We start from the raw sequence: 12,102 nt of genomic DNA on the forward strand, positions 1-12,102 counted from the left end.
TACGTTGTTACCATGGTTACTATGTGTTATAAAATTTAAAAAAAAAATATATTCCTGGTTTTAATATATATTTGCTTTTGATCTTAAATCCCAGTGGTTGTTTTGTGTTAATTTCTGACATGGGGTAACCATGGTAACTGAGTTGTTAAAGCATTGGTATGTGAAGTCCATTTCTGCGTCTCTGCCTTGATGTTGTTGAAAGCAGTGTAGAACCAAACTCACTCTCTCAGTAAGTGAAGACATGACAGGTACTGATCACAATGCTTTCATGGAGAATGCCAGTCGGTTGCCTAGAACCTGTACTTTAACTTGTCATGTGACACTTGTCATTATTTACAGACCGCTGTCATATAGCTGGAATATTGCTGAGTGCGGTGTAAAACAACAAACCAACCAACCAACCTTGTTTGGAATGATCTAGTAGTTATTGGTCAGTGATGTCAAACTGTTCATGTTTTGACTTTATTTGGTTACGTAAACTTCCATTTTCAGGTGTCCCCCAGCTGTGATGTTGCTGGAATATTGCTAAAAGTGGCATAAACATACTCACTCACTCACCACTCAAACTTTGTGTATTGGGGTGACCTAGTGATTGAAGTGAACACCCATCACGCCGAGGTATGCCCATCATGCCCTCATAGATACAAAGTGTGAAGCCCATTTCTGGTTCCCCCCGCTGTGATGTTGCTGGAATATTGCTAAAAGTGGCATAAACATACTCACTCACTCACCACTCAAACTTTGTGTATTGGGGTGACCTAGTGATTGAAGTGAACACCCATCACGCCGATGTATGCCCATCATGCCCTCATAGATACAAAGTGTGAAGCCCATTTCTGGTTCCCCCCGCTGTGATGTTGCTGGAACATTGCTAAAAGCGGCGTAAAACTCCAACTCTTCCCAAGTGGAAAGTGTCATGATTTTGGATCAATGGTTGATTGATGGTAGCAGCTACTGAATCGCACAAACCAAATAAAGTGAGCTGAGTTGGACCAAAATATGCTTCATCTATCATCATAAGGCAATCATAGACCCTTGGTCTATATCAGATTGATCAACATTTTACATCACATGTCAGACAGAACACTGTTGCAGATATTCAATATTTCCATTCATCATTACACACCTATGTCAAGAGTTTGATAGCATTGAATACTGACGTCCTGAAATGCTACAGTATAAAAACCTTATGTGACATTCACATGATAAATGGTGGTTCATTTGTTGACAGATACGGAGACATATCTGTTTTAACTTCTGCTATCGACCTGGTCAGTGTGGGTATCAGTTTCAATTTAACCAGGAATGGAAAGTATGATTACGTTATGTTTTTAATTGTTTGATCGCCCATTCATTCCGAGGCGTGTCAAGTGGAATTTGTACGTCATCTCATTGTACTGATTTACAAATATAAATATACAGGGGTCAGAGCTACAGATCAGCTGCATACTTGCGAAAGTAGAATACCCCCCCCCCCCCCCATTCAAAACCCAATTACTTTCAGTTAACATGCATTCAGAAACGAGAAAAGCATTATTTAAATTAATAAAAACAGCATGAGTAAATACCCAATGAAGCTTTTTCAGCATGTGTACAAAGGAACTAATTTCTGAAACATATTTTGCAAGCTAATTTACTTTCCGAGTCAAGCCTATATTTAGAACAGTTTTATTTCATTTTTTTAAAAAAATCTTTAAATGTTCACCAACTATGGGAAAAGCCCAATAGAATGATGAATAGATGAGTGAAAAAATATTGGTTACCCAATGAAAAATGTAATAGCCTAATTCAAGTAGAAACCCTAGAGTAAAAACTCAATTGCTCAAACAGTTATCTGGAGCTCTGGCATCAATATTCCAGCTATATGATGGTGGTCTGTAAATAATCGAGTCTGGACCAGACAATTCAGTGATTGATATCATGAGAATCGATCCAAGCAATTGGGATCGATGGCATGCATCAGCCAAGTCAGCGAACCTGACCACCCGATCCCGCTAGTTGCCTTTTATGCCCGATACATGAAACAGTATCTGTTCAGAATAGGTGACTTTAGCCTCTCATCAAGAGACTCGACAGAATGTTTCATCTCTCCAAAGGACAGATAGAGAAATGTTCTGATCTGTCTGATCTCGGCCCTCATCAAAAAGTGCTGATAATGATTAATATTCTTTCATTCTTATTCCGTAAGATCCATGTTCCTGCTCAGCATTCAGTTTGTTCCACTTGCGTTTGATAACACTGTACGCTGAATCCCGTGGAGGATCAGCGTTAAACACTGTTAGTCTGAAGCCTGAGTCTAGTAACACTTCTGTTAGTCTAGCAATGTCTTGGGAGCTTAGCTTATAATCCATATCTGTATTCGAAGTTCAGCTTGATAATCCAGGGGTCCTTGTCGTTACCCTGTTTACGTTGAAGATTTGGGGGTCCCTCAAATCACATGCCGTAACATGTTGGAGGACCCCGGCCCCTTTGATTTGGAACACTGCATGGATCACGCTGACTCGATGCCAAAATAGAGGTTCAGAATAGTAGACTCAGAAGTATTTGGCACAGATTGAGCTTGCTCCCTAAACTCCCTATCTTCTCCCCTAGCAACATCCCTAGCAACACACTGAACCCAGGAAATGGTTCTTCATCATTGTGTAGAAAAAAGGAAGGGAAATCGGCTGTAAGGTTTCATACTGCTGCAGTACTTTCTTTCTTTGTTGTTTAAGCCACTCTCTCAGCAATATTCCATCTATATGACGTCCGTCTGTAAATAATCAAATCTGGACCAGACAATCCAGTGAATGATTTCATGAGCACTGATCCATGCAATTGGGTTCCATCAACCAAGTCAGCGAGTCTGACCACCCAATCCCATTTGTCGCCTCTAAGTCAAGTATAGTCGCTTTTTACGGCAAGCATGGGTTGCTGTGCTCGGTACTGTTGGATGATGGTACAACTTAGTATTGCAATGAATATCACAGCCGTGCTTCTGACTACAGTAGTAAGTTATCTCCACGAGACCACCACAAGGCATCACTCATCTTGTGTAGTAAGTTACAGCAACACTGTCAACATATGATCAGCTTGTTGATGGGCTGAAACCAGCTTAAATTGATGACCAAGGTGAAAAAGGCAGACAGTTTTCAAGTAGTAACAGTGTTTGGCTAGTTTTGAATGAGGTACATCTAACATCGCTGGAAGTGGAGAAATGCCTGCCCTAAGTCAACATGACGCTGCAGGCACTTGGTACATCGCAAGTGGTCGCACACAGGAATGGCAGCCAGTCCACACAGACTCTAGAAAACAATTTACAGTAAAAATCAATAGATTGCCCGAATCTGGGGCTGGTGCCTTCACTGCCGTCGTCGCTCGTTTCATGAATGCTCATGCATTCTTAGACCCGCAGACATTCTTAACACCCAAGTAGTGCACTTCTCAGTCCGAGCTGTGTCCTCCATTGCTCAGTCAGCAGGGACGATGACGGACCCGTTAATAATAATTCTGCTATTAATAGATATGCCTTGATTAATAGATGAATTTACTAGGTAATAAAGCATGGCTCCCATCAGTGTACTTGTAACATTATATCACATAAAGGTTGTGACATTACGGCTGAAATACTGCCGGCCTGGCTGTAATTTTTAACTCGCTAGCACATGAAGGGTTATATTAATTTTGAATGACTTACTTGGACAAAATGATTTCGTTGGCATATGTACAGCTGAAAATGAATTCTTCAGATTTACATGTATTATGTCCGGCTATTTAATAATATTGTATTGCAGAGGTAATTGAAAGGTTTCCAACTGAGAGGTGAAGTGGAGGTTAAACATGGTGGGTTGCAGAGGGTGGTTTTGTAGGTGGGGTTTATTATGAAATAGGGGGTTGAAAAGGGTGGTCATATAGGTGAGGTTTATTACGAAATAGGGGGTTGAAAAAGGTGAACGTGTAGGGGTTTTTTGTTATGGAAAAGGGGGTTGAAGAGGGTGGTCGTGTAGGTGAGGTTTATTACGAAATAGGGGGTTGAAGAGGGTGGTCGGGTAGGTGGGGTTTATTATGAAATAGGGGGTTGAAGAGGGTGGTTGTGTAGGTGGGGTTTGTTATGAAATAGGGGGTTGAAGGGGGTGGTCGCGTAGGTGGGGTTTATTACGAAATAGGGGTTTGAAGAGGGTAGTCATGTAGGTGAGGTTTATTACGAAATAGGGGGTTGAAGAGGGTGGTCGGGTAGGTGGGGTTTATTACGAAATAGGGGGTTGAAAAAGGTGGTCGTGTAGGGTTTTTTATTATGAAAAAGGGGGTTGAAGAGGATGGTCGTGTAGGTGAGGTTTATTACGAAATAGGGGTTTGAAGAGGGTGGTCATGTAGGTGAGGTTTATTACGAAATAGGGGGTTGAAGAGGGTGGTCGGGTAGGTGGGGTTTATTATGAAATAGGAGGTTGAAGAGTGTGGTCTTGTAGGTGGGGTTTATTATGAAATAGGGGTTTGAAGAGGGTGGTTATGTAGGTGAGGTTTATTATGAAATAGGGGGTTAAACAGAAGGTGGTTATGTAGGTGAGGTTTATTATGAAATAGGGGGTTGAAGAGAGGGTGGTTATGAAGGTGGGGTTTATTATGAAATAGGGGGTTAAACAGAAGGTGGTTATGTAGGTGAGGTTTATTATGAAATAGGGGGTTGAAGAGAGGGTGGTTATGAAGGTGGGGTTTATTATGAAGGTGGGGTTTATTATGAAATAAATGATGAATGGGTGTAAAACACTGCAGGGAGAATAAACCATGAGTCCGTTATTTTTTATATGAGACATCAACGTCATGTACTGCCTCTTTAAGGATGTTGATAAGATGTACAAGCTGTAATAATATTTACCCAAATTTAAATATTGATGACTCTCTGAATAGAATCCAACATTCTAGACACTTCCCTCTCTAAAATAACATCATCCAATATATGGTGTCGCATTGCGAGGGCATATTCAAATCTGCAGAATGTTTTCTTGTGAAATAAGCCACGCTTCCTATTTCATTGTTCTTTACGATTTATCACATAGCTCTCATATTATGAAATATATTATGAAATATGGGGTTAAGGGGCGTCATGAAACACTTCTCAAGGTGTACTTACATCTAATGACTCATGACTCATGTGAACAATTGCTGAATACAAAAACACAAGTTTCCACTTTCTACAACCAAATGTGTTCATGATAAGCAAGGGTATGTACGTGTTACTTTCTCAGCCTGTTCTTTCGTCAGTTTGAGGGCGTGTTGTGATACACTTGCTGTGATTGTGCTACGCATCTGATGCATCTGCTGTTAATTTCGTGCATTGATCCGCAGAAATACTATCAGATCAATCACCCTGATTTGTGTCTGGTGAGGTAATGAATGTTTCAGTCAACTTGAACCGAAGTCACATTGTTGTGAACGTTGCGACGGCTGTACGCGTGACAATAATGGCGTGACAAGATTAAGGCATAACTCCACAACAGTCTAGAGCAGGCTGACCAAGAGCGATTCATCAGGTTGCCACTTGTTGCTTCAGGAGAGGGGAAGCAGTAATGAAAAGACTTGCTGGTTTATTGATCAGGTATATCTACAGACACCATAGTGGGGGAGGGCTGGGGGTTGTGGCATCTTTCATACAGAACTAAATGTGCTTCATCTAGTGTAAATCTATAGTTATACCAAGCAGTATTAGATTGCAATTAATTCTATATGTGTCTATAGCGGTTCAGTTTGAAAAAAGGAACTTGGTAGCTAACAAATTTGGCCAGTGCAGAATAAAAATGGCGTTACCAAGTCAAGTTTCGCTTTGAATTATCTTGATTACTTTTTCAATACTAATTTTCATAACCTTACATGTTTGTTAGTTTGATAATATCAGAAATTGACGTATTTGTCACACTTGAATATTTCAGCAAAAATGTGCATTTATTATGCTGGGTAAACATAGAATAATTAAGAGGAACAAAAAAATGTCATGATTGTTGGTGTGAGATTATTGAAAACAGTTTCGTATGTACAAGACCCAAATGATTTGGTTAGCTGTAAGAAACCAGTGCATTTGATAGGTTGTATAGCATTAAGACCGTCTATTATGTCAACACCTCTGGTGTATAAAAAGATCTCAATGTGTGCGCTAGAGAAGTCCAAGCTTCCTCTGAACGATGTTGACTTGCGTCTACATAGAATGTCTCCAACGAGGACAGTGCGCGTCCATCCGCTCACACGCCCCACTAGCAATTTGTCCTTCTCCCCGACATGTACGAGCATTTGCGATCACACACAAACCAAACATTAGGGTTAAACAACACGGCATGTTTGAACATTGCATTCCTTCCCTTGTCTCGCGGCCTCCATGTCGTCGCTCAGACCCTGATGTGCGGTGTTGGTATGCCACTGGACTCAACTCAAAATACTTCACTGTGTTGTCTCGGCCATTACACAGCTTGAGGTATATTTCAGGTGTGACACTGTCCTTACCTCTATTGTAATGGAATTTCCTACCTTCAAGTGTGTGCTTGTGCTCAGGTAAGAACATTGTATAACTTTGTTATCACATCCCACCAAACAGGGAATATGGAAATCATATTGACCGGGGAGAAAATTTTATACAAATTCCACTCATTACGATATTTGCCGTGTTGGAAGTGATGGTTTCGACATGTGTAAAACCCAGCGGTGGGAATGTTTGTGTTCATCAAGATTAAGAGGAATTTGTATTGGGACTTTTTGATTGATTGCAATCTGTCGTTGTTTGAATATGATCATTCCCCTCCCCTCCCCGGAAGCCTCGGGTTGCTCCAAGTTGACTGGTGGTGTCTTAATGAGGACATGTACTTGTGATCAACGGGGACGGGATGTCATTAAACATCAGATAATGCTATGACACTTCTTGTGAAACAAGTCATGGCTGTGCATTTTCCGAGGAGGTAGATGATGGTTGTGTTTGTCCTTGGCAGGATATGGTTTCAAGTTTGAAAAAAATTGCTCAGGGTTAGAACAGTTGTTTCGTATTTGTCATCACTGGGAAAATGGAATTTGATGATGAACAGTCTGAAGTACTTACATGTGAATCTTCATGATATTGCATCTTAGAAAAACTATTTCTTTATGACATTATCTTACAATTACAACAGAACTATATCTCAATATGATCAGGGTTTCAGATCAGTTCATTTTCTAGGACATTGACTGATTGTTAGTCAAAATGTCCCATTATTTTTTTAAATTTTGATGACGGTATAGAAGAATGTAGAATGTAAATTTGCTATGATAATAAAATGTGCCTAATGATGATGGTCTCGGGCAGAATCACTGGTGCTGAGGTAGGTATTCTGAACTGCTTGATTAGACTTTGTTAACTGAATTCTGTACCAGCCTCGTCTCAGTACTTATACAAACAGTGAAGCCCTGTTAGTCAGGACCTTGCTTGTCAGGACACCATTAGTTAGGACCCTGCTTGTCAGGACCTTGATAATCAGGACATTGTTAGTCTGGGCAGTGCGGAATCTGTTAGTCAGGACACTGTTTGTCTGGACAATGTTAGCCTGGATAGTGTTAGTCTGGACCCTGTTAGTCAGGACCCTGTCAGTTTGGACACTGTTAGTTTGGTTACTGTTAGTCAGGACACAGGACCCTATTAGTATGGACACTGTTAGTCAGGACCCTGTTAGTTTGGACAGTTAATTTGGACACAGTTAATTTGGACCCAGTTAGTCTGGACCCAGTTAGTTTGGACACTGTTAGTCAGGACCCTGTTAGTCAGGACCCTGTCAGTTTGGACACTGTTAGTTTGGTCACTGTTAGTCAGGACACAGGACCCTATTAGTATGGACACTGTTAGTCAGGACCCTGTTAGTTTGGACAGTTAATTTGGACACAGTTAATTTGGACCCAGTTAGTCAGGACCCTGTTAGTCAGGACCCTGTTGGTCAGGACACTGTAAGTTTGGACACTGTTAGTTTGGACAGTGTTAGTCAGGACACTCTTTGTCTGGACCCTGTTAGTCAGGACACTGTTAGTTTGGACACTGTTAGTCAGGACACTATTAGTCAGGACACTTTTAGTTTAGACACTGTTAGTCAGGACACTTTTAATTTAGACACTGTTAGTCAGGACACTGTTAATCAACACACTGTTTGTCTGGACCCTATTTGTCAGGACCCTGCTAGGCTCCACCTTGTTGGTCAGGACCCTGCTCAGCTCCACCCTGTTGTTCAGGACCCTGCTAGGCTCCACCCTGTTTGTCAGGACCCTGCTAGGCTCCACCCTGTTTGTCAGGACCCGGCTAGGCTCCACCCTGTTTGTCAGGACCCGGCTAGGCTCCGCCCTGTTTGTCAGGACCCTGCTAGGCTCCGCCCTGTTTGTCAGGACCCTGCTAGGCTCCACCCTGTTTGTCAAAACCCTGCTAGGCTCCACCCTTTTAGTCAGGACCCGGCTAGGCTCCACCCTGTTTGTCAGGACCCTGCTAGGCTCCACCCTTTTAGTCAGGACCCGGCTAGGCTCCACCCTGTTTGTCAAAACCCGGCTAGGCTCCACCCTTTTAGTCAGGACCCGGCTAGGCTCTGCCCTGTTAGTCAGGACCCTGTTAGATCTAAGTAAGTCCGGTCATCATTATTGTGCACCATGACAGGTAGAATTCCATTTTCCAGACGGTTACCATGGTTACAGTTGGGATTGTCTTCAATACAGTTCACATAATGAATGAAACATTACTGCTTCCCGTGATTCCTTATTCTGGAAATCTGTAAGCTCAAAATGATTTTGAAATTGAGTTACAGTATCAAAGTCCAGATCAAGAGGCGTACACTGTATATCGTGCTTGGTGGCATTGTGGTCTCGGGATTAGTAAGGCTTCACTGTATGTCTGGGTGAGAAACTATTTATTTCCACTAGCTCGCAAAAAGTATCTGCGACAGAGTTGCCATCTAATTAGTAGGGGCAAATGTGGTCGTCCACAACCACAAGGTAATGTCTCGAGTTTTACTAGTCTCAGGACCCATGAAGATCCGGGGTAGAATAGGTCTTCAGCAACCCATGATTGTCGTAAAAAGCGACTACTTGTTGTAAGAGGCGACTAACGGGATCGGGTGGTCAGGCTTGCTGACTTGGTTGATGCATGTCATCGTATCCCAATTGTGTGGATCGATGCTCATGATGTCAATCATTGGATTGTCTGGTCCAGACTCGATTATTTTCAGACCATTGTAATGTAGCTGCAATAGTGCTGAGTGTGGCGTTAAACAACAAACAAACATTACTAGTTTCAGACAAGCGGACTTAAGTGAATTTCGAGCCATGGAGTCTGACGCCCACTGTTCTAAGGAATGATTGTTTACAGGATGCGTGATCTGCCTGGAAGAGTGCTTAAAACATGATACAACATTCACTCTGTACCGACTTCAATGCAATATTGCTATGAGTTATTCAGAGTCCTCAATGTTTTCTGTCAACTCTGGACAAGTTCTCTCCACCATGCCACTGTGATAGCAGGCCTCTAGCCCATACTAAACATAACAGCTGTAGAAACTACACTCTCTAGTCCACTAGTCCTTATAATGATAACATGTAGCAAAACCCTTAAAGGGGTCAATTTCTGCTAGATACCTTAACTATTGGTCAGTTTGACAAGGATTACGACTACAGGACAATCTTAATTTTGGATAATGTTGTGTATTTGCAGATGGCTCCGATGAAGAAGATTCTCCTAGTACTGCACCGAACTTGAAGGATGAGCATAAGGACCCCAACAGTGGTAAGCCAGATTCCAAGTCTGCTGACCCAGTCGTCAAGTTCGTCAGAGTAACACGAAAACAGGCCCAGCTCCTTAAAGCCAAAGAGGGGGATGATACTGTGACCGACCTTGAGGACCACAAGGTGAAGGCCACGAAGGAAACTAACAACAACGACAAGACTTTTAGTGAGACCGAAGCTGAAGAGAGTGAACAAGAAGACACCGCCACGGAACTCCCCGAACTAGAACCATCAGCACTGACTCCCAAGACGACCAACCATCAGCCAATGACAACAGACCACCCAAGACTACGGGACCGGACCTGTGAATACTGTGGCGCCGTCAAACCAACTCCCGCTGCTCTTGCCAGACATCTACGGAAACACACGGGAGAAAGACCGTTTGTGTGCCAGGTTTGTGTTTCAGAACAGTCACAATACATTCTTGGCTCCAGGCTAGATTCTGTACACGGTTACTGTACGTGAATCTCCCTTCAGTGTCTGTTGTCATGGCAGTCATACTCATAGGTTATAAACAGTCCTGCATCCTTTCAATCTTTCCTCGCACATGATAGGACTGAAATACTGTTCAAGGCAGAATTAAACTTCTACGCTCTTAACAGCCATGAAGATTCTGGGTTAGAATAAGTCGTCAGTAACCATGGTAACTTATCATGGTAATGTTTGAAACAAATGGATCAGATAGTCAGGTTCCCTGACTTTTTGATTGCGATTCATTGTACCCAAATAATGTAGGAGATTGTTGATTGTATCAGTAGCTTCCTGGCCGACTGCGATGTAGCTGAACTACTGCGGACAGCAGCATTCTACCAAGGATTTGTCTTGCCCTGCAAAGAGGCCGAAATTTGGCATCAAGTCTGGATCAAAAGTCACTAAAAGTTCAAAAATTCATGAAAGCTGTCCCAGTTGATTTTGTTATAGATATGACTAGTGTTATTACTTGTATTCCACAGGATATAGATAGGACTAGTGTTATGACTTGTATTCCACTGGATATAGATAGGACTAGTGTTATGACTTGTATTCCACAGGATATAGATAGGACTAGTGTTATGACTTGTATTCCACAGGATATAGATAAGACTAGTGCTATGACTAATGCTATGACTAGTGTTATGACTAGTGTTATGACTTGTATTCCACTGGATATAGATAGGACTAGTGTTATGACTTGTATTCCACAGGATATAGATAGGACTAGTGCTATGACTAGTGTTATGACTTGTATTCCACAGGATATAGATATGACTAGTGTTATGACTTGTATTCCACTGGATATAGATAAGACTAGTGCTATGACTAGTGTTATGACTAGTGTTATGACTTGTATTCCACTGGATATAGATAAGACTAGTGCTATGACTTGTGTTATGACTAGTGTTATGACTTGTATTCCACTGGATATAGATAGGACTAGTGCTATGGCTAGTGTTATGACTTGTATTCCACAGGATATAGATAGGACTAGTATTATGACTTGTATTCCACAGGATATAGATAGGACTAGTGTTATGACTTGTATTCCACAGGAAAAAAGAGAAGAGGCTTTACTGTTCAGTTGGACATTACTGCAATGTTAATATACCTCAGTATTTAAGAATATAAACTATCAGTTTTTGACAAACTAATATTTTCTAACTTGCCTGTCAAGAGCATTTAGTTTGGAATCCAAATACTTCCCTGTAGACAAGGAGACCAAACCTGAGACCCAACATTATACTGCCTGTTTCAAAGCCTACATGGCCAAACCAAACCTAAGACTATACTGCCTGTTTCAGGGGTGCAACAAAGCCTACAAGGCCAAACGAAGCCTCCAGCTCCACCAACTGACGTACCACCCTGAGCTGGTGAACAAGCCGCCACCCCACCAGCCCGGCGCGGGGGTCTCCCTCTGCACGTCGTCTCTGTTGCGGGAAGCCCTAGAGAGCCGCATCAAGCAAGACCTCACAAACTACTCAGGACCGCACCTGGATGAGACAACAGGGGAGTTCATCGAGGACGCCGACGGACAGGAAGTGAACCACGTCGCAGAGCCCCCGGAGAAAGACCGGGAGAAAGAACCTGTCTCCATGATCGGAGCACTGCTGTCCAAGACGGTCGACATGCCCACGGTTCACAAGATTGCGTATGCAGCGGAGGGGCAGAAGTACGATGAAGAAGAAAGCGCTGAGAAGCTGAGCAACCGAACCTGTAACATTTGTGGGAAAGTGTGCTCCAAGCCATGTGACCTCAAGCGGCACATCCTCATGCACACTGGGGAACGCCCATACAAGTGTGAGGTAGGAGCAGTGTCCAATGACATGCACAGGAATGATTTTTGCCAAGAAACTAATAGACATTGACAAAGTTCAATACAAACCC

The 12,102-nt window shown here is 42.4% G+C and overlaps 1 protein-coding gene across 2 annotated transcripts in view; it reads left to right on the forward strand.

The window, feature by feature from the left end:
- The window catches only part of LOC139465956 (zinc finger protein 91-like), a 29,653-nt gene that overhangs the window by 3,593 nt on the left and 13,958 nt on the right, over nt 1-12,102 (forward strand). For both annotated transcript variants that reach the window (XM_071247969.1, XM_071247970.1), the window contains exons 2-3: nt 9,671-10,134; nt 11,520-12,020. In XM_071247969.1, the coding sequence (XP_071104070.1) occupies nt 9,671-10,134; nt 11,520-12,020 (965 nt within the window). The remainder of the gene's footprint in view (nt 1-9,670; nt 10,135-11,519; nt 12,021-12,102) is intronic.

This window comes from Haliotis cracherodii, unplaced genomic scaffold, assembly GCF_022045235.1.
Source record: "Haliotis cracherodii isolate W230 unplaced genomic scaffold, xgHalCrac1.p SCAF_18, whole genome shotgun sequence".
Classification (NCBI taxonomy): domain Eukaryota; kingdom Metazoa; phylum Mollusca; class Gastropoda; order Lepetellida; family Haliotidae; genus Haliotis; species Haliotis cracherodii.